We start from the raw sequence: 23,728 nt of genomic DNA on the forward strand, positions 1-23,728 counted from the left end.
AGGAGAAAGAGAGCAAAGGCACAGCAGGTAGGGCATTTGCCTTGCACGCAGCTGACCCGGGTTCTAATCCCAGCATTCCATATGGTCCCCCGAGCACCGCCAGGAGTAATTCCTGAGTGCATGACCCAGAAGTAACCCCTGTGCATCGCCGGGTGTGACCCAAAAAGAAGAAAAAATTTTTAAAAGAAATATTTTAAATAAAATTTAAAGGATGTAAAAACAGAAATCCAATTATGTAGAAAATAAACAGCTACTAATTTGTTTTTTGTTCCCCACCAACAATAACACAGAGAGAAGACCAATTACAGACACTTTACCAAACGATCAGTAGCTTATTAACCTCATTAATTATCTGGGATCACAAAGGAACATTTAATAAAGTATCCTCTCTACTGAAATAAGTGTTTTGGTACTTGGACGATGCTAACAAACCTCTTCATTTGTTCAATCCAGAAAGCAATTTATCCTCCCAGTGAGAGGTGATAAATTAACTGTCAGACCCACTGACCTTCCCCAAAGCAGCAGGAGGATTTGCCCACACAACAACCACATGAGGATACAATCGGGCACTGAATAAAGTCCAGGCTCTGACTTTATTAGCTGATGACTACACAGTTGGGCAGTAACATTGAAAAAACTTTCTGTGAGTGACTCAACCTGTGGGCTGGTATCTCCTGCCTCCTTGGATTATGGAGATTATTAGTAAGAGCATGGGATGCTGCTTTAGCAACTGGCAACCAAAAAGAAGAGAACGTACTGATTTGTGACATTTATTCACCATTTCAAGCTCCAACATGTTGCAGCCCATGGAATTGGAAGAAATGCCTCATAGCCAAGAATTTTGAAGTATTTCCATCCCATAGATACAACAGATGTTAATAATCCATGTGGCCAGATAACAGTCATACGTAGAACAGAAATTAGGAAGTGAAAAGTTTCAAAGATTGAAATATCTTTGATTTTTAATAGTCTTAATTTAATTGCAAATTTACCCAAGAATTTCATTCTTAAGAACCGTTATGTTTAATGCTGGGTCGCAAAATTTCTACAAAGGTGATAACTGATTTTTCCAAGCCGGTGAAAACCCTATTCTGCACATGCCACCGTTTGAGCCTTAGTACTCATGTAATATCAAAGGAAACGTATGAAGGAACTGCAGACTTTCTATCTTGATGGTGCCTTCAGTCTGGATAGATTTTGCCATTACATTCTGCCCTGAGAAACTGGAAGTAGATGATAAAGTCTCTAGAATGTTCTCTGAGACAAAGATATCTGGATAACTTAAATCATCCATCTACTTTTTTTTCAGATTACAGTCATGCAGTCTTGCATCTCTGGTGCTCTGTGAGTGCCAAACACAGTGGGTACCCAGGAAGAAAGCACTGAACTTTGAGTACACAAGATTCCATGTTTTTAAAGGGAGGGGAAGGTGGTGCTAAAAAATGGTAAAGCATTCTGTAAAACCCTGTCAGTAACTATACTGCAAGCCGTAGTGCAAAAACATGTTTGTGTTTATACAAAGAGCCTCTTGCAGAGCAGACTGTTGGGAAGGAGCCACATTGGGGGTGAGGGGCATCCGTGGAGAGAAGTTGAAGGGATCAGTGTCATAAAATTGTATGCCTGAAATCTAATCGTATATACGTCTGTAATTTCACAGTGACTGAAAAAGAAATCAATTTATTTTAAAAGATAAATAGTGACCCCCTCCAAAAAAATAAAGATTCCATGTTTTGTGAAAAAAAATCATCTCTGGTCATATCTTTCCCTTTACTCCCTTCATTTACTCACAATAGTCCAGTTTTTTTAAATACTTTCATTTGCTTGTGTTTTGGGGGTCACACCAGTGGTACTAAGGACTTACTCCTGGCTCTGTGCTCAAGAATCACTTCTGGAGGGGCTCAGGGGGCCATATCTGGTGCCAGGAATTGAACCTGTGTCAACCGCATGCAAGGCATGTGCCCTGCTCACTGCACTATCTCTATAGCCAACACAATCCAATTTGACAAGAAACACAAAATACTGCAATTCAAACACTGCAGATGCCCTGGGAGTGGAGATTTTGATTGACCATTCTGTTCTTAGTGGCTAACTTAGTGTTTGGCTTACTACATCCACTGATTAAGAATTGGATTAACTTGATGAAAAATGAATGCAAGAAATTGGAATAAAAGGAATTAAAAATAATGATGAAAATTGTCAAGGTCGTTTTCTAGGAGCCCCATGACATCCTTATATCCCAAAAATTGTGAAGAAAATAAAGCTGTGTCCATTGTCTGTCTTTGCTTGTTTGGGGGCTGTACCTGGCAGTGCTCCAGGGCTTACTCCTGGCTCTGTGCTCTGAGATCACTCCTGGTGGTGCTTGGGGGCTAAGAGCAAGGCAAGTATCTTACCATAACTATACTATGTTTTAGCTCCTGGATGCCCCATTGCCCACTTGTTGGTGTTCTGGTTTTGCACCACATTTAGTGATTCTGGGGACTTACTTCTGGCTGTTTGCTCAAGTATTACACCTGGTGGGTTCAGGGGACCATACAAGGTGCCAGGGATCAAACAAACATAAGCCAACTTTTTGCAGGGCAAAGGTCCTATCCACTATACTATGGCTCCACCCTGTTGCCTATTGACAATTTTCAAATCAATAGCAAACCATATCTGAGTTTTGTAACCCTCCCAAATGTCTCTAAAAAAAAAGATGAACAAAGTTTTGGAAAAACAGACATTTTTTTAGTTGTAATTGTTTTTACAGACTGGAGCGATAGCACAATGGGTAGGGTGTTTGCCTTGCATGTAGCTGACCAGGGTTCGATTCCTCTGTCTCTCTCAGAGAGCCTGGCAAACCACCAAGAGTATCTTGTCTGCACGGCAGAGCCTGGCAAGCTACCTGTGGTATATTCGATATGCCAAAAACAGTAACAACAAGTCTCACAATAGAGACGTTACTGGTGCCTGCTTGAGCTTTAGCAAATCCATGAACAACAGGATGACAGTGTGTTCAACCACAAGCTCATGTATGAAAATGTAGTTGATGTACCTCAAATTCCTTAAGAAATTTTTCTGCTTTGAGGCTGTTGTTCAGATTGTTGATGCTGTCAGTCAGCTGTGGAACAGAATTGTTCGACCATCCATCAATGTCTTCTTTACTTGAAAGCACATCGTCCCAAATGGACAGGCTGGCTCTTAGCCTGTCCATGTTCTCGTCGATTTTTTCAGAGACCTGAAGGAGAAATAAGAAGCTGTATCACAAGCATCTGTGGCTTTGAGATTGTCATTATCTCGCCTCATAATATCTGTCTATTACTGAAAATAATGTCCATGTGTTCTTACTCAAAAAAATATATTTTGGTAGGAAAAAACAAAATTGTGCAGAATTACTATAAGCAAATTAGTGTAAGCGATTCAAATAAATGCTAGGCAAAATATTGTGTTCTTGAAGAGCTGATTGTGGCATTCAGCTATTTATTTGCTAATTAGAAAAGTAACAATGGGTCTATTGGAGTTTACTGTAATGTTATAGAAAAGTTTCCATTTAGGGAAGTACTAAATTTATTTTTCAAGTAAACACAATATGCACTTTATTTATAATCCTAAGGTATAAAAAGTGAACATCAGGGGCCAAGCTATAGTACAGTGGACAAAGTGCTTGCTTTGCACGTGTCTGACCCAGATTCAATTCCTAGCACCGCATATGGTCCTCCAAGCCCACCAGGAGTGATCATTGAGCACAGAGTCAGGAATAAGCCCCAAGCAATGCCTCATTAACCGGTGTGTTCTCAGAACAATGAAAAAAGTGGATATCAATTAGATTTGGATAGGGTAAGTAAATGCACAGGAACTCAACAACTTTGCATGTTTTAACAAAAAAGAATGGAGGCATGTACATTTTTCTGCAAATATTTGCTCAGACTAGGCAAATATTAATGCATAACACTAGTAATGTAGTTTAAGAAAATGAACCTATTACAAGCAAAGCTTTGGAACTTAGGTATTTATAATCTCTGTGCTGAAAGAAATGTATAGATGAGTTAGAGAGTTCACAGAGATCAGATTAATTGTTCTGTGATCAGATAACTAGCAAATCATAGAGCAAGAACTAAAATGCAATGATATGCTCAATATTTTTCAATAAAAATATTACATCTATGGAACTGAGAGATTCTATAGGGGTTAAGTTGTTTGCCTTGCATGTGGTTGACCTCGTTCAATCACTAGCAACACATATGGCCCCCTGAGCATCCCATGAGGAACGATCCCTGATCACAGAGATAGGAGTGAGCCCCAATCACAGCTAGATATTTTTCCCAAAGAATTACTTTTATTACTTTACTTGAAATTATATTGTGGCTTAACATTACAAAGATTACATAAAATCTTCCATTTATATCCATAATTAAAGAGTTTTCACAGAAAATTGCTTAGCTTTTTATTTATAAATGTAGTTACAAATGAAATTCTAGAAAGGCTGTGAGTAAGTTCTGTTTGTTCTTTTCTTTGGGGGTGAGATTTGGGACACAATTGGCTGTGGTCAGGGTTAAGTCCTGTAAGGACACAGAGATCATTTGCAGTAACAAGGACTGAACTGAGGTTGGCGTTTCTGCAAGGTAAGAGTGTTACCCCTCACACTATCTCTCTGGCTTTGAAGCTGTGAATAATCCTAAATAAAAACAAAGTGATTTTTCAGTACTTATAAGTCTTTATGAACACTAATTTTTGTTTTTTGGGGGGGGTCAAAACCAGTGGTGCTCAGGGCTGACTCCTAGCTATGTGCTCAGGGATCACTCCTGGCAGGTCTCAGGGGATCATTTGAGGTGTCAGAGATTAAATCTGGGTCAGCTACACACAAGGCAAATGTCCTACCCACTGTACTACTGCCCCAGCCCCAATAAGAACATTACTTTTCTTTGCAATGGTATTCTGTGTTTAGCATTAAAAATGGGTGCAGTTGAAAATGGAATCCAGGTACTCTTGAAGACAGGTCAGAGGGATGACACATATGTTTTGCATGGAGGAGCTCTGGGGTCACTTTCAGGCATTCATGTGCCCCAAGCACTGAGCCTGGAACAGCCCGGAATACCACAAGCTGTGACTCACAAATGAAAAACAAACTTAATTCACGACTCAAATAAAGCTCTGCCCAAGAATGTGCTCCATAAATGTGAATACTTAAGCTGCCCGGTGATGAGCTTACATCCAACCATTTGTCCACAGTGCTGTCCACGTCTGTTTTCACCAAGACGAAATCAGTACTGTGAATGTTTTTCAGCTCCGACAGCAACTGTTTTCCTTTGCTGGTAAAGCTATCCAATTCTTTCTGTTTATTATACATTTCATTCTTGGCAGCTTCGTGCTGTGGACATAAACATTGCCACAATTAATAAAACAATTAGCAGTTAGTCAAAAATTTTAAATCCTCTGCTTCCAAGAAATTTAACTCAAGATAGAACTTTTTCAGAAGCTATAATGAGCTATATGCATGTATATACATATATATGATTTCAGTTACTAGAATTCTGATGTCAGTTTTTAAGTTGATATCATCAATATCAATTACCTTCATTTAAATATATTTTAAAAAGCTTGGTAAAGAATGGATTGCAAATTAAAAACATTTAGTAATCTACAAAAATAAATATATTTTGAATGATTACCTTGGATAAAGTCCATTTAAGATCCTCCTGATCTTTTATAGTAGTTCTGATGGCAATCACATTGGTGGCATTTTCTAGGACTTTTGATACAGCTGACTTGAAGTTTTGATATTCTCTTATTAAGTCAATGAGTGCACTGCACTGACTCTGGCTGTCACAGCAAAGAACAGACAGTATTTACTACTCTGGGTAGGGAAAGGGAAGTGTTCTCTATGATTCGACCAGATGTAGCATCCAGCCTATATTCACTGACAGATGCTACAATCAAGACAAAATCTCATTGTTACCTACTGAGGTCAAACACACGTTGGTCAGTTCAATGGAACTCTCATGTCAAATGCTCATGAATAAAGAAATCACACAGAGAGTGAAACAAAAATCTAGGACCACAATGCCAAGCAATGATGACTCACATGTTTTTGGTCACTAAAATTTACAGAGATGTTACCAGGTTTTTGTTTTTCAGTTTTCTAAAATTTACCTCGTTTATAATGGTGTGTATTGAGAGGAGCAACCAGAAAAAAGGGTCCAGAGAAATAGCACAGGAGCTCTGGAACTTATACTCAGTGTGGCCAACCCCCATCCCCCATTTGATCCCAAGCCCTGTGTCTGGGTCCCTAAGCATTGCCAGGAGTGATTTCTGAGTACAAAGCCAGCAGTAAAACCTGAGAATTGTTGGTTGTATCTTCCTCCCTCAAACAAACAAAAGAGAGAACAAGAGAAAAACACAACAAGACAAAGCCATCATTCAATAACTAAAAGACACAGGATTTTTCCATTAAATATGAATTATCTGAAAGTTTTCAAAATAGAAATGCGACTTCTATTTTTTATGAGTATGAATATACACTAGTTAACCTAGGAATTTTTCCTAAGAAAGATATGTTCACTAGGCTTTGGGTAAGATATGACTCTTCACACCAATATTTATAGTTGGAGAAATAAAGAGAAAAATGTGAATGCTAATTCTGGCACATTATTATAATCAGACATTGTGCAATCTCTAACAAATGCAACCTCTAAAAAATCATACTTTAGAAGAATATTTTAGTACCATAGATTAAAGTTTGTAATGTGATCATATATTTAAAAGTCTAGAATTTTGTTGAAAATTCTTTTCATGTTATGAAAAGCATGTATTAATGTTTAATATATTTTAATGCACAAGAGGCACCCTGTTGTCTCAAACTTATTTATCAATCAGCTTCGTAGAAAATTAATCAGGCATATATATGTGGATCTATTTCTGAAGTCTTTGTTTTGCTGGTTTTTATGATTAGACAATGCTATGTAACCCTTCTAAAATATTGGATTTGAAGTGTAACTGTGATCTGAAGACAATTTCCCTCACAAACTCCTCTGTTGGCAAAGAAGAGTTTTAATGTCATTAAAGAGATGCCCAATCTCCAGGGTCACAATAGACAGGCAATTCTTTTATCATGCCAACAAAAATTAATATGCAATGAGTGAGCTGGTGCTCCAATTTAAAAGAAACATTTTCACTTACTTTTCATGAATTACTTTTTTGGTATCATCCCACATGACTTCTAAGCGGTTTATCTCCTTGTCAACTTCAGGAGCCAGTGCTACATCTTTCTGGGCAATTTGCTTGGCTTTGTCTTTCAACCAACAAAGTTCATGCTCATGAGAATTCAATTCATCTTCTAACTGATTGAAGACTCTCAACCTGTAAATTATAAGGTTATTATTTTTATTATTATTTTGCTTTTTGGGTCACATCCGGCGATGCACAGGGGTGACTCCTGGCTGTGCACTCTCAGGGGACCAGAGGGGATGCTGGGAATCGAACCTGAGTTGGCCATGTGCAACGCAAATGCCCTACCCGCTGTGCTATTGTTCCAGCCCCAATAAGGTTATTTTTGTATTTAATGACTAAAGATAGTACACCAACACACTTCTTCAGAAAGCCTATGTAGAAAGAGAAATGAACAGTAAATAAATGAATGCATATCAGTGAATAACGATCCTTAATAAGGCCAACTTTGCAAAAGTTAAGATTGCACCTAAGAAGACATTTAAAGCCACTCTCATTATATCAACTTTCTCTGAAGACTGTATTGTATGTTCTTTCTGTTTTATTTTGATCACTTAAAATCTTTTTTGTTTTGGAGCCTTACTTGGCAATGCATAGAGGTTACTCCTGGCTTTGCACTCAGAAATCACTCCTGGTGGTGCTCAAGGGATCACGGGTGAAGCAGAGAACCAAATCTGGGTTAGCCGCATGTGGAACAAGTGCCTTACCATCTGTACCATTTTTCTGGCCCAATTAAGACTGGTGTTGAGCTTCAGCAAAGCAGGTGAGTACTTATTATCAAAGACTATTAGTAAGCAATGCTTTTGAGCCATTACACCTAAATCATGTTAAATAATATTAATTGATAATTCAAAATTACAGTTGTTTGATTCCAAATAAAATGTTTTACTGAGTCCTATACATTGATTTCCCTCTGAAATATAGGTCTTTGGCAATATAAATACAAGAGTATAGAAGCCTATATATGAAAAAAATTATGTTTTAAATTTAAAGGAGTCAAAAAATGTAAGAGCTTTCTATCTTGATGTACATGGCTATTTCCCTACTGCAGCCAGACCAGCTCTATATATGAGAGAAGGAATGTCTAGTTGGAGAATGCCATAATTTATTTTCAACTTTAAGGTAGCATTTGCAGAAACTTTCATTCCTAATGAGGGAAGTATTATATCATAGCATCATTTGGACTTTAGTTGTATATCACTAATAATCAACATTTGTCTATACTACACCAAGTTCACTGCTGAAAGTTCATTTCCATCATCATTACAACTGAGCACTTTGCTCTGATTCCAACTTAATTACCTCTTCTTTCTGCTCACTTCTCATAGGTTGTATTGTATAGTCTAAGAGTTTCTGTTAAGTTTATTGAACTCATCAGATAACAGATAACGCCACTGTCTTCATTTATAGCCACTCTGCTCTGCATCTAAACTACTCCTTTACTTGTTTCTTTTCTCTACATACCACATATAAACAAAATGACATTGATTTGCATCTGGCTTACTTCACTATGTATTTTTAATCAGAATACTGAGTTTATTGAAAAGATTGCCCAGGGAAATAGCTCATTTTTAATTCCTAATATATTACTACTCGAGCATGTGTGAAAGTGACCACACAGAGGCAGTCGCAGAATCATTCTTGCAGTCTGAGCATCATGCAGCAGAATTTATAAAATGAATATACAGAAATTATTCCATCTAATTTCCAAATCTCAGTGGTGAGCAAAAGGCGAAACATCCCCCACCCTACAAGAAGGGAGGTAATTTCCCGGAAGTAAACAGTGAAGTGACTCAGAGTTAGTAAACCCTTCAACCTATCATTTTTCCATAGCCTCTGTATGACTTTGGTGAGAAGAATGTGAGGAAAACTGAAAATTTGAACTTGTGTCTCTGGCAAGTAAGAGGTCCCTGCAACTGCTCATTTTCCACATGAGCCCTTTGATCCTTCTGGCTTCTTCCACAGTCTTCCTCTGCCCTGGAGGCTATTTTCCCTTCTTCATTGTTAAACTGGTTGCATAGTTTATAATTCAAAATAAGGCAAGTATGCCCAGGAGCTCAGGAGACAAGTAACCCCGTCACCTAACTAAAGTTTAGCAGTTTGATTCTGATTTTAAGGAAGCAAATCACAATTATTTGGACTAGTCAACACAACCTGATTGATAACAGACTCATGACTGTGTCTCAGCCTCTTCTGCTCTTTGTGCTCTGAAAAGATGGGAAACAAAGTGAGTCCAAAGATGTCGAGAGACGGCTGGGGGGAATTTTACTACAGAGAGGAAATAAGAGGGAAATCAAAAAATCAAATTTCCTTTTAGGGAAATGAATGTGCTGGGCTCAGAAAGTATCACTCCCCTTTTTGCCTTTTTTGCCCTACAAGAAAAGATTTCACTATTTCTCTCTCTCTCTCTCTCTCTCTCTATCTATCTATCTCTCCTCCTCCTCCTCCTCCTCCTCCTCCTCCTCCTCCTCCCTCTCTCCCTCTCCCTCCCTCCCTCCCTCCCTCCCAACTCCCTTCAGCCACACTCTTCAGCTTTAGCGTAAGGACTAGCAGCCTCTCTCTCTCTCTCTCTCTCTCTCTCTCTCTCTCTCTCTCTCTCTCTCTCTCTCTCTCTCTCTCTTCCCCCCCCCACAACTCCCTTCAGCTACTCTTCAGCTTTCCTCAGCTTTCTCTTAAGGACTAGCAGCCTCCTGAGTGGAATCTCACCTTCAGAACTACAAATCTACTTAAGTCACTTCTCTGCTTTGATTTCTACAACAGAAGAGTCCCATGTCTGCCCAGTCAGAAATAGCTTTAACTACTTCTGCTGAGCTATAGCTTCTATGATAAGATCTAAGTGCCTCACACAGAGACTGCAGAGAAACCCTCCAGGAAACCAAAACATTTTCAGTGCTTCTTAATGGTTAGTTATATGCAATTTATCCTCAAAATACTTTTTATTGGTTTGTTTTGAGGCTAGATCTGGCAATGCTCAGGGATTACTCCTGGCTCTGCACTCGAGTATTACTCCTGGTGGTGGTCGGGTACCATATGAGATGCTGAAGATTGAACCCACATCAGCAATGTGCACTGTAAATGCTCAACCCACTGTACTATCTTTCCAGCCTCCAAATACTTTTTGTTGTCATGTTTTTGAGCCACATCCAATAGAACTTGAAACATACTCCTGATTGGGTGCTAGGTGTTATCCTCTGGCGGTACCAGGGAGATCATGTGGTACTAGAGATCGAACCTGGCACTCCTGCATGCAAAGTCTATGCTTTAGCCTACCAAATTTTCTCTCTGGTTCTATTTTCAAAATAGTTTTCTTTGGGACTTGAGAAATAGTATAGAGGATAGGGATCTTCCCTTGTACATAGACCATCATGGTTCGATCCTTGGCCTCCCATATGGTCCCCCAAGCACCTTCAGAAGTAATTCCTGAGTATAGAACAAGTAGTGACCTTTAAGCATCAATGGGTGTGGCCCAAAACTAAACAAAATTTTTTCTTAATATTTCTTTCATTGTTGCTGTTTTGAGGTCAAGTCTGGCAGTGCTTCAAAAGTAAAAGGAGAGAAAGAGAGAGAGACAGAGACAGAGACAGAGACAGAGACAGAGCAAGCAAGGAGGACAGTGCCTCCCACAGAGGGAGTCTGGGTGTTGGGGGATGGTGGTAGGGAAACAGGTGACTCTGATGGTGAGAGTGTGCACTGGTGAAGGGATGGGTGCTGGATCATTGTATGAATGAAACCCAATTATGAATAGTTTTATAATGATCTATCTCACAGATATTCAATTAAAAACTTTCTTAAAAAATAACATGAAGGGCTGTAGTGATAGTATGGTAGGACATTTGCCTTGCACGCGGCTGATCCAGGTTCGATTCCCAGCATCCCATATGGTCCCCTGAGCAACGCCAGGAGTAATTCCTGAGTGAAAAGCCAGGAGTAATCCCTGTGCATCACTGGATGTGACCCAAAAAGAAAAAAAAATGTAACACATGGAGTTCATGCCCAATTCAATCAGCTTAATCAATGGCTGAATAAATAGCAGTACTCTTACGTTGAAAAAAAAATAATAATCCGACATTGCTTGGGCCTTACTCCTGGCTATGCACTCAGAGATGACTACTCCTGGTGGCTCAGGGGACAATAGGAGGCATCAGGAATTGAACCTGGGTTGGCCCTGGACAAGGCAAATGCCCTAGCCGCTGGATTATGGCACCAGACTTATCTTCAAATCAGTTTTTAGAAGAAATCGCTGAAAAATGAGACTATTAATGTCTTACACCACAGTTGATTTCCAAACTCACCAAACAAATGCACCATGCAGTAAATCACTCACTAACCAAATACACCAATCGAGGGGTCCCCTCCGCTTGCACCGTGTCCTCTCACCTCTGCGGGAGCGCGTGGCGCGCGGGCTCCTTCACTTGCTCTCTGTCCGCCCGCTCCTCTATGTCCTCGAGGCTCTTCAGCAGCTCCTCCCTCTGGTCCTGGAAGGCTCTTCTCAGCGCGGCCAGGGCCTCCGCCTCGCTCTGCTTGCTCCCCAGGAGGCTCTGGACCTTCTCCAGCTCCAGACTGAGGTGGTCGGCCGCAGTCCTGCAGGAGGTCCTCTGCTCCGAGCCCCCACTTCTCAGGTGGTACTGGGCTTTGGTGAGGGTGCCGTCCAGCCCGATGGCAGCGGACCCCAGGGCCTTCGCATCTCGGACGGCCCCGCCCAGGTCCTTCTTGAGCGCGGCCGACTGTTTCTTGCTCATACTGTGAGTTGCCTCCACCGCCTGCCTCAGCCGGTGCAGCAGCCCTGCCAGAGAGGCATGGCCCTGCAGGAACTCTGCCAGCTGCTCCAGGGCCAGCTGCCGCCTCTGCACCACCTGGCTGGCCTCCTCGAACAGCTGGAAACAGTCCTCTGCCTTGCCCTGCAGGAGGTGGTGGTCCTCCGCCCGGCCCAGGGCACACAGCTTTGCCAGGTGCGCCCGCAGGCTCTGCAGCTCGCCCCGCTTGCTCTCCACCTCGGCCGCGTGGTCCTGGAAGCAAGAGAGAGTTAACGATTCCTCGCATGGCCTAGGGCTCACGGTGGTCCTGTCTGTCACCGCCCCCGGGAGGTCCCGGCAACCACTGAAACGCCACAGAGGACGCAGGGTTCAAAGGCAACGACAGTGGAGCTCTGAGAAAAGGTCTCAAAGCCCCTTGCTGGGCTTATTGATGGAATTCACGTAAAACACAACCATGACTGATGCTTGCCTTAGACACAGAGACCTAGGTTTGATCCCTGGCACCGGACATTGTCCCCTGAGCACACAACCAAGAGGAAGCCCTGAGTACTACTGGGTGTGGCCCAAATACCAAAAATTAGAAGAGATTTTGGGGCTGAAGTGATAGCACAGTGGGTAGGGCGTTTGCCTTGTACGCAGCCCACCCGGGTTCAATTCCCAGCATCCCATATGGTCCCCCAGCACCGCCAGGAGTAATTCCTGAGTGTAGATCCAGGAGTAACCCCTGTGCATCGCTGGGTGTGACCCGAAAAGAAAAAAAAATTAGAAGAGATTTTATATAATATATGTGAATCTCCACATATCTTTGAAAATCAAATTAATTTTAACTGTACCTATGCATACATAAGCTATCAAATACACATATGTATTTTATATGTGTGCCCATGTATAAAAACAAAATGCATTCACAAAGATATATATACATAATGTAAACATATTTACATTTATATATATCTTTTTTAATTTTCCAAAATTTTTAAGTAGTACATATAAATACAATGGAACAATATATGTTACATATGAATATATGTGGGTACATATGCATATGCAATACCCAAACATTTACATACATGTATACATGAAAACACAAATTTGTAAATATACACATGCACACATAAGAGCACAACACATATGTGTGTACTTATATATCTGCATGCACACACACATGTAATCTGTAATTAGACACAATTTAGGAATAATATATATAAATGTATAATATGTACATGCATGTTGATAGATCTATTCACATAGCGTCATATACAGAGCATTGTATATGGAAAATTGCAGGAAAGAAGGGAAGGAGCGTGGGAAATAGAAACATCTCTTCAGAGGCGGTGAGTAAGGCATGTGAAACAGAATTTTTTGTCTACCCCTCTTAAAAGAAGTGTACAATAAATGGGTCAGAATGATGTAGGCAAAATATGACCAGTTTATAGAAAATTTTGTTTAAGATCTGGCAGAAAATTATCAAGAATCTCAGCTCTTTCCTTATCAGAGACAACTACTTCCTGACTTTAGTCCTGATCATCTGAACTTCAAACACCCTTCAGTTTGACCATGAACTCGAGAGGGCCTCTAAAAATGTTGCAGTCAGAAAATCCATTCATTCTCTATAGCTTTAAGATGTTATTCTGTCTAGAAGCTTCTGATCAGTTTTACATTGAAATTCTGGCAGGCAAACTCTAACAAAACCTTAGCATCACCCAGAATGAGTGATTTTGTGTCCATAGCCCTGCTCTCAGAGACCTACACACACGGCAAGGGATAGATCAAATCGCAGAACAGCTCATCTTCCTCATCAAGTCCCTACTCATCCTCATCAGAGTCCCTTGTCTCTCCCTGGAAGCCTCACACCCTTTTCTTATCTTCAGAGTTTCAGACTACATGCTTTTGTTTATCCTTACTGACCTAGAAATCTCGGCCTATGTGTCTTTTTCATATGCATGACGAACATTTACAACCCCCCCACTAATCTGACTGACATAATTTGATCATTCAGCTAGTCACAAAAGAACCCATCATCATCATCATCATCATCATCATCATCATCATCATCATCATCATCATCATCATCATCATCATCATCATCCTGTTGATCATCGTATTTCTCAAGCGGTCTCAGTAACATTTCCATTTGTCCTAGCCCTGAGATGTTAGAAGCCTCTCTTTACTCGTCCTTTCCATCCAATGGTGCCGCATTGGAGGCTCTTTTAGGATCAGGGGAATGAGACCCATCATTGTTACTGGTTTTAGCATATGAATACACCATGGGGAGATCTCGAGGCTCTCCCATGAGGGCAGGAAACTCTCAGTAGCTATCCAAGTTCTCCTAGGGTGAGACCTAGGTTATAAGATGTCTTCTGGGAGCTTGGTTTTATAGTCTTTGGATGTTGGTCATTGGTGGAATTACATGGCGCCAGGGGCAGTCCCTGGGTGTGACCGCCTAGTTACTGGAAAATGGGGAGTCTGGGCAGAACAGGCCCCATCCCGATCCGAGCAGCCTTGGAGATCTTAGCTCTGGGTCCCATACACAAAAGAACCCAAAAAGAAAAATTTCTTCTCCTCTCCAACACCCTCAATATCCTTATACACAATAGTCAATATATGAATTTTTTAATTTAATGCAAAGATAGTAATCTGTAAAATTCGTGATTAAAAATACATCAAGATTTTATTATTTTTTAGCAATTTTAAAATAGCTTCTAAGCTGAAAAGCAATTCTCACAAAACAAAGTATCATTAAATTAAATTCTTTAATTTGGTATTAGTTTTCAGCATTGGAGCAAGACATACTGGGAAGCTTAAAAATGAACATTCTCATCACTTCACCCTAGAAATAAGTTACTACCCTGTGAAGACACAGTGTCTTAAAATAGCTGCCTATTTTATCTGAACTGGCTGCATCTGCTAGGTTTAATATGTTGCTTGGACCCATACGTTCAATTATTAAATTTCACACAAATACAAAAGCAAATTACTGCCAAATTTCTTTGTTAAATGGTACCTCCTATTGCCCACGAACTCTCCTTAGGAAAGACATTTCTTTGGTCTCAAAAGAATGTAACATACCTTGTGCCGAGTGAGAGCTGCGTGGTGGTCTGTCATATTTATCTCTGAAGATGCTTGTAATTCATTGAGAAATAGCTTGATCCAGACAGAGAAGGAGAGCAGCAGTTCATCAAATTGCTGGTGTTCAGCAACCACAGACTGAAGAAAATTAATCCTATAGAGGGAAAGGTAGGAAAGCTAAAATGTCCCTCTGGGGCTGGAGAGAGAGTACAGTGGGTAAACCACTTGACTTGCATGCAACTGACCCAGATTCGATCCCCAGCATCCCGTATAAACTCCTGAACACCTCCAGGAGTAATTCCTGAGTGTGGAGCCAGGAATAACCCCTGAATATTTCTGGGTGTGACTCAAAAACTAAAATCAAAAAATAAATTAAAATGTTCCTTCATGAGCATAAAGCATTCATAAGAAGCTTCTGCAATAAGCTTAGTCAAGGGCAAAAGTGATGTTCTCTTATATGGACACAGTAGAGTTTTTGATGTTTTCACTTTCTTTCCTTCCTTCTGCATCTTGGGAAATGCCACCCTCTCCCCTGGTGGTCCCACGAGTGACCCTTCCTCCTTCTCTTCCCTTATCATCACATTAATTGATGTGCTACCTGTTGTAGCCATTCCCTGGAATACTCTGGGATCTTCTCTCTATTTCCATTGTCTTCATCTAGCCTAAATCGTTTCATCTCTTGCCTGATCTCAACAACCCCTTAAACTGTCCTGCATTCTGCTCCCACCTTGCCTTCCTCCAATCCACTCTGCAGATCATCACAACTGTCTATGCCAAACCTAAACACAAGGGCAGTTTCCTGTTGCACAAAGAGAGATAATGTCACATCCCTAAGAGGCTTGATCATGATGTCTTTATATTACTTAGCACAACCTAAGCATCCTGCTCATTCCTTAGTTCAGATGCATCTCCTCTCCCATGTCATCTTCCTTCCCCAGCTCTTCATGAGACAGGACTTTACTTGCCTTGTGATTGCTATTGCTCTTGTCCCTGAAAAGGTGCTTGGGATATGACCTACGACGAGTCAATGACTGTATAATAAGTTGGTCATACTGATTAATAATAAGGTGGTTTGGGGTGAGAATCCAAAAACCAGAATTAGCAATTCTACCTTAATTAAAAAAATGATTTTTATCATGGTGGATTATACCCACATTTGTACTCAACTGGATACTCATCTTTCAGTCTTACAAAATTTTCATTGATTTCGTGCATAAATTATATTTTGTATACATTTTTGTATTTGTATTATTTTAAAAGTCCTTGATTTCTCTTGTGTGATAGGCAGAGGGCAGATTATGCTCTATTTTAGAGAAAATGACTTATCTGTATACAGCAGGCACCAAACCCTTCAGACACATTTCCCAGAATCATTCATATGTGCCATCCTTTTGTTTCTTCACACTCTGCTCATCTCTTACTAGTTCCTTGTTATACCAATGCTGTCACATAACTCAGGGCAAGTTTGATTCATTTTTATAGCTCCAGAATCTGATATGGTGTCTATACTTAGCAGATATTCAATAAACACTTACTGATTGATTGGATAAATGAGTCATGAATCAAACACAAGTTCCATTGAAGTGAGCATGGGACTCTTTATCCCAGGATATATAAGAGGACAATAATCCTAATTGACAATAAATATTCTCCAAACAAGTAACCAGAAAGATTAAATGCACTATCTGTCATTACATGGATACTTAATACAAATTCAAAGCAACAATATATTTTCTTGCCTATTAAAGCGAATGTCAAATGTCAAATTAATAAAATAATTAACTTTGTCTCCAACTAATGTATTACTAATTGTTACTCTCTGCAAGAATATACACTAAAATAAATAAAATATAAAATATATAAAATGTATATATACATTATATATCCATATAACATACAGGGAGAGATTTATTTATCATTTTTATTACATTTAATGTAATAAAAGCAACATTTTAATTACCAACTTTCTCCTGCACACATACAACTTGAGCAATGATTACTACAACTGCTCACCAACATATTTCAACTAGTTTGATCCTTTGCCTTAACAAACAGTGAGCTTAAAATGTTCCATTAGGGTTCATCAGAAATACTCTTTCTCCAACGGCTCCTCCACTCCTGAACGGTCATGATCCCAGAGGCCCACTAATTAATTTCAGAACCCAGCGGCTTCTTGCAGAAATGTCTCTAGACTGTGAACTAACCTACAGCCCTGTGCCGCCCCGGGAGGGGAAAGGTTTTTGTCCCTCGGCCTTTCCTTTCAGCGACGGCAGTGGCGTGGCGACTGCCATCTTTTAGAGCCCATGCGACAGTGGTACGAGCTTGCAGTGACACCACTTCTGGCAGAAATTTCTCTGGACTTAGTTACTAATAAATACCAGAAATCCAATTCTCATATACTCTTCATTCTCAGCAATTTAAAACAAATTATCAAATGATGCCTTTTCGGCAGGTCTGATTGTTGGGGGGGAAATTTCAAATAATAATAGTGAGTTTTCTTTTGAAATATTGAATGTAATCAAAGTAAAAAGAAAGTAAAGTGAAAATCATCAGCCACACAGGCGGGGGGTGGGGGTGGGATGGGAGGTATACTGGGGTTCTTGGTGTTGGAACGTGTGCACTGGTGAAGGGATGGGTGTTTGATTACTGTATGACTGAGACTTAAACCTAAAAGCTTTGTAGCTTTTCTCATGGTGATTGAATAAAAAATAAAATAAAAATTTTAAAAAATTTAAAAAATGCTCTTTCTCATGCAACTAAATTTGGTGATTATAATGACCAAAAAAGGCCACTCTTGTCTTTTATTTACAGCCCCAAGTAGCTTGGTTAAATAGAGGTCAACAAAATTTTACTTGCTTAATTTAGATGCTCACTATATGTTTTTATTCAAATGAGCATACTTTAAAAAAAACAACAAATCGAAAGCCAACCTCTTGCTAATGATCTGCGGCAAGTCTCTCCATCGTTCATCCAGCTGCTCCAAATGTAGTTTCATCACCTTGACATCATCTTTGGAGGCCACAGAGAAGAGTATTTCCTTCAGTTGCAAAAGATTGCTGTACGTGGAAGCCTGGGATACAACTTCATTTTGCAGTGCCTGCCGGGTATAAAAGGATTGAGTACAGTCCTCGTCCCAACACAACCAGCCGGGGATGCACACGACCCACGGAACATTGGTCTGCACGTTACATCCACGGTTTGCATTTTTGCTAACTGAGACTAGGCCAAGGAGAGTCTTCATTACTTGCTTTAGAAGTGAGCCCGCTTACACATGGCAACTTAGAAAATACCACTAAAATCTGAATGAGTTTTCCAGAGTCTGAGTGATATTATATGGGACAAGTGGAGAAGCTATAGAGTTTCTTTCAGGGTGAATAAACTTGAGAAGGCAAAAAGAATCAAAGAAAATGGGAGCTGACAAGAAATATAGCACAGGGGGGTTTCAGGAGACAGGAACGGTATCTTCCTTTCCATTTAGACACTAAACTTGGGGTCTTGAGAGGTCCCTAAGGCCACATTGTCATGCATCAGCAATGAAATCTTTTGCATGAAGGAAAGATTCTGTTCGGCACTAAGAATGGTACCTAGGAGCTATAGCATCTATCTAGGAAGAGGTCAAAGAGATACACACATAGATGGCAGCATCAGCCTCTATGAAGTGGGATAAAGGGCAGCTCAGCCTCTGGGAGGTGCTTGTCAAACATCTTTTTGCCTGGTGAGGCCAGGATTGTGAGGCTGGAACACTTGATAGTGGCATCAGAAAGAGACCACAGCCTCGAGGTGAAGGAAAGATCACAAAGCAGAGTGGGGACATACGATGAACAGGACAAAGGAAAGGAGAAACAAAGGAGAGGACCCATAAGAAAAGTTCACCTGGGGCCAGAGCGATAGCACAGCGGGTAGGGCATTTGCCTTGCACACAGCCAACCCCAATTCAATCCCTGGCATCCCATATGGTCCCCAAGCACTGCCAGGAGTAATTCCTGAGTGCAGAACCAGGAGTAACCACTGAGCAACCCCAAAGCAAATAAAATAAAATAAAATAAAATAAAATAAAGAAACATTCATAACCCTGGGAGGAGGCCAAGAGCCTGGCACAGAGCAGGGCACAGAAGTTATAGCAACCTTTGAGCTTGTGTCTGTGCATCCAAGTATCTTTGTGAGCTTTAGAAGAAAGGGCTGTGGCACTTCCTGAATGTCTAAGAAGACAAGAGTCCAACAGTGAACTGGGAAGTTGTCTCTTATCCTCAGGGCAAGAACAATCCCCGAGGGTGTCTGCGCAGGACTTTGAGGGAAGTGAACATAGAACATCATGTCGGATTATCACGGGAGGCAGGAGAACCAGACATGTGTGAAACCCTCAAGGTAAAGGAAGAGGGGGATTTGAAGATGGGGTAATAGATTCCAATGCAACAGATGCTCGCTGATGCTGTGCTTTGAGAAGCAATTATAAAATAAAGGAATCCGAGAGCTGGAGAGATTAGAATGGTGGGTAGAGCACTTGCTTTACACAGGGCAGACCCAGGTTCAATCCTCGCCATCCCATCTGATCCCCTAATCACCACCCAAAGTAACTCCTGAGTGCAGAGCCAGAAGTAAGGACTCCCAGGTGTCGTCTAAAATCAACAACTATAAAAAGTGAAAGAACCTAACTTTCTCTTAAATCATTTATGATGGATGTGAATGACTCTACATGTATTTTCCTCCTGGGCATCTGTCCTCTCAATCTAAGCTTCAGTTGCCCTTACTTCCTAGAACCCCCAAAAGCAGGGTCCCAACGAGGGACGGGACGGACCCAGGGCAAGCGGTGAGTTGTGTGCTACCCTGGCATTGAGGTGGGCCTGGCCAAAGTGCCTAATGCTTAACTATAAGTTAAGAGCTTGGTCATGGGCAAATGGCTGTCATGATCCAAACAGTGATAACTAGATTTGGACCCTGCTAGAATGAGGAATGATTAATCTGGCCTGAGCGCTGTAGTCTGAGTCTGTGGCAAGATGTTGCCAGGAGAGCTGCCTTGCAAGCCTCAATGTATCTCTTGCTATGTCCATACAAAAATAACTAGTACTAAGATGTGAATAAGTTCTTGGACTAAGGAAAGGAGAAAAACCTTAAGAGATATTTTATTTATCTGCTGGCAGTCAGGAAGGGCTTTGGAATGCCCAGTCCTCAGAAAGGGCTTTCTTATGTTGATTTTGCTACCTGGCTGTGTGTAGCCTAGGGGAAAGGGCGAGAGAAAAAGGGAGGAGAGAGACAGGAGAGCGGTGGCAGTAGATCCAGAGAGAAGATGGAGCTGGGAGTGCCAGGAGATGAGAAAGATGGAAGATTGAATAAACCGTAACTAATCAGCAACCAGCTTGGTCCTCGTTCTTCCTTTGCCTATCCTTGGCCAACGGCCGTCCCAATCCAGTCCCTACACAGCGGTTCCAGAACACCGATCTCGGGCAGAGAGCCCACGAGTGCACGCACCCTTGGGTGTGCATAGTTTTTTACAATGTATTACTTAATTCCTAAGATGGTCACTAGAGAGAGCAATAGCACAGCGAGTAGGGCATTTGCCTTGCACTCAGCCGACCCAGTTTCAATTCCTTTGTCCTCTCAGAGAGCCCAGCAAGCTACAGAGAGTATCCCACCAGAATGGCAGAGCCTGGCAAGCTTCCCGTGGTGTATTTGATATCCAAAAACAGTAAAAACAAGCCTCACAATGGAGACATTACTGGTGCCCACTCAAGCAAATCGATGAACAATGGGACAACAGTGCTACAGTGCTATGGTCACTAGAATTTTTTTCAATCAGGAAAATACAAAATTTTTACCATTTAGATGAAAGGACATAACTTATAAATATGCATAATATAGTATATGTATAATAAAATTTGGTACATGTGTACTATCATCCTGGTCACAAGTTAACGTGACAGAGTTGTCTGAATTATTGACTAATGAAATACGGTATTAATCCTAAAATGAAGTATGGGATGCTTTAAAAGATGATTAATAGTCAATCTTTTTTCATGTCAATGTCTCCTTCTTCCACCCTCAGATCCTTCTCAAATACCAGACCTTATTTAGCAGGATTTTCTGACACATTATGGAAATTGATCATTGCGAAGTTGATCACAACTTTATCCTTCAGGTCGAGTTTCCTTTTTTCGGGGTGATCTTAGTACCAAGATAGGGACTTCAGTTGGGCAGAGGGCAGTGTGCTTGTTTCTGTAAAGCAACCGTATGGTGGCATCCCACTTCCCTCCCTTATGCTTCCATGAACTTGCCTGTGTCAACTGAAGTTCACTCTCCACTTTGACTCTGTCTGCAGAAATGTCCATCTCCGGGGAACTGGCTATGGCTTCACACCGCTCTAACCAGGTCATAAAGGTTGACAGTTCCTTCTCTAACCTAAAGGAAGCAGAGAAATGAGTCAAATTCATTCCAAACAGGCATACTAGCACATGATACTGCTCCAAAGTTGGAGCGTTCAACACTAACCCCTTAAAATTATATCCTGTGGGAGCTGGGGAGATATTACAATAGGGAAGGCACTTGCCTTGTGTATGGCCAACTGCAGTTTAATTCTTGGTACCTTGTATGGTCCACCAAGCCCCACCAAAGAATAATCCCTGAGTGCAGATCCAGGAGTAAGCCCTGAGCACTGCCAGGTGATACCCCCAAATCCATAAGAAGAAAAATAATAGAAATAATTGTGAATACTGGTTGTTTTATTCTCCAGCGGGAAGGAACCAAAACCACTTTTCATTTTCATGAGTGGGTTACACATGTGTATATGTCTATGCACAAATATCCTCTCTCTCTTTCTCTCCCTCCTTCTCTTCCTCCCTCCCTCCTTCTCTCTCTCTCTTTCTCTCTCTCTCTCTCTCTCTCTCTCTCTTTCTCTTTCTCTCTCTCATACCAGACACATGAGTTGACCCACGTAACAGCTGGGATGGTTCTTCCCATGACTTATACCGCAGGCATCCAGACAGCTCTGCTTCAGAGTAGCTATTGAGCCCCTGAGTACCACCACCCTGATGGAAGGTTGCTCACCTCTGCCAGTGGGCTAGCAGCTTCTCCAGGACCATCTGCCTCTCCTTAGCCTGACTCAGTACCCCCTGGTACCTCTGCTGCAGCTCAGTAGCCTCCTGCAGCGAGGACTCTCTGCTAGGGATCTTGCGGGCACTGGCAGAGGCAGCGGCCACTGCGCTGGCCAGGGACTCCAGAGCCTGACAGATATCCTGCACAGAAGACAGCAGCGAGAGCATCAGAAACAAGACTTCCATTTTCCTTTGAGATCTGTTACTGCTTCCCTCTCTCACAAATCTCCCACTCTTAAGAAACTGTGGTTGTAACCAAATATATCTGCCCATGATTTTTTGCAACATTTGGTGACTAGTGAGGAGAAAGCAAGTGTAGACGTCAACGGTGAGCATGCAGTATCTTACCCTAAATCAGAGCATGCTGATATATTCCAGAATCATTTCAGTATTCCCTTAATGATCATGAACCTTCATTTTATGCCAAATGTGTATTATAGATAAATCTGTATTGCTAATTCCCAAACACACTGGGTGACGCGCTGTACTCTCCTGATGAAAGAAGACTTACAAGAGCTAGTACAGGAGTTACACCTAACCCTGGGGGCTTTCAAGAGCACCATGTGGCCCTATCGAGCATCACGGGGTACAGGGCTAAAGGTCCCAAGCACTGCTGGGTTGATTCCAGTGGCCCTTGAAAAGCATCGGATTCAGAGCCTTCAACTGAATGATGTGGTTGGCTGACATTTTCTGTGTGTGACTCTCAGCTTCGTGAGCACTCCATGGGACCCCAGCACCCCCAAATTACCTGGGAAGAATTAGAGATGACAAAGCTGCTCTCAGGACCTAATCAAGTAACAAGAAGTTTTCCCTGGCATGTGGTAGTGTCCACATACAGTACTGTGTCCATGATAGAAGGCCCCTCATTCCAGCTTCATAAAAGACTAACTGGAGACGCTCTTAATAGCCCATTTAATATACAAGAAAATCAACATAGGCAAAAATAATTTGCCTAAGAAAATATAATAGAACATAATATATTGAGGGGTATTCAATTATCAGCTTTGCCTACAAAAATAATTCCAGGAAGTTTAATCTTAATTTTGTGGGACTAGTTATAACAATCACTGTGATGACACTAAATGCATTTTTAGTTATAAATATTCAGATGCTATTGGTTCCACTCTCTTTTCCTGATGTGTCTTGGAAGCTGTTTGCTTTCTTGTCTGCCACCTTGTTCTCTAGATTTATGTTTTATCAGCATGTGCACACTTTTAATAATGGTGACATATATTTTCATTAACAAACATGGTTAGTTTTAGTTTTTCTTGGTACAGGAGGCTCCCTTTGGCTTTGCTCTTTGCCCTAAAGACATATGTTTTGTTGGTTCATGACCATCTTACAGTGGTTTCCAGTTAACCAGCCAGAATGAAAATGCTCTGTGAGCAAAAGTCCAGTGACGACATTCTCTGAACATCTGAGTGTGAAAGCGAAGGTGTGATATCTGTTATGCACTTAAATATTTTAATCTGTATACTAATTTGTATCATGCTGGCAAGAGATACCAGATTTATTATAGCTAAAACACAAAAACGTTATGAGCTCTAATTGAGAGAAATATATTTTGAGTGACTACTAATTTACCTTTTAAGAAAAAATTATTTGCATCCTTATTCTTAA

At 41.0% G+C, this 23,728-nt stretch overlaps 1 protein-coding gene across 17 annotated transcripts in view; it reads right to left on the bottom strand.

Annotated features, from left to right (window-relative positions):
• SYNE1 (spectrin repeat containing nuclear envelope protein 1) overlaps window positions 1-23,728 on the bottom strand; it is a 561,745-nt gene that overhangs the window by 313,090 nt on the left and 224,927 nt on the right. For all 17 annotated transcript variants that reach the window (XM_055134197.1, XM_055134196.1, XM_055134206.1 and 14 more), the window contains 9 exons: window positions 22,062-22,249; window positions 21,293-21,416; window positions 17,954-18,120; window positions 15,024-15,177; window positions 11,578-12,206; window positions 7,153-7,332; window positions 5,646-5,796; window positions 5,186-5,344; window positions 3,032-3,214 (listed from right to left, as the gene is read on the bottom strand). In XM_055134197.1, coding sequence (XP_054990172.1) covers window positions 3,032-3,214; window positions 5,186-5,344; window positions 5,646-5,796; window positions 7,153-7,332; window positions 11,578-12,206; window positions 15,024-15,177; window positions 17,954-18,120; window positions 21,293-21,416; window positions 22,062-22,249 — 1,935 coding nt within the window. The remainder of the gene's footprint in view (window positions 1-3,031; window positions 3,215-5,185; window positions 5,345-5,645; window positions 5,797-7,152; window positions 7,333-11,577; window positions 12,207-15,023; window positions 15,178-17,953; window positions 18,121-21,292; window positions 21,417-22,061; window positions 22,250-23,728) is intronic.

The sequence above is a fragment of the Sorex araneus genome, chromosome 4 (genome assembly GCF_027595985.1).
Source record: "Sorex araneus isolate mSorAra2 chromosome 4, mSorAra2.pri, whole genome shotgun sequence".
NCBI classification, from domain to species: Eukaryota; Metazoa; Chordata; class Mammalia; order Eulipotyphla; family Soricidae; genus Sorex; species Sorex araneus.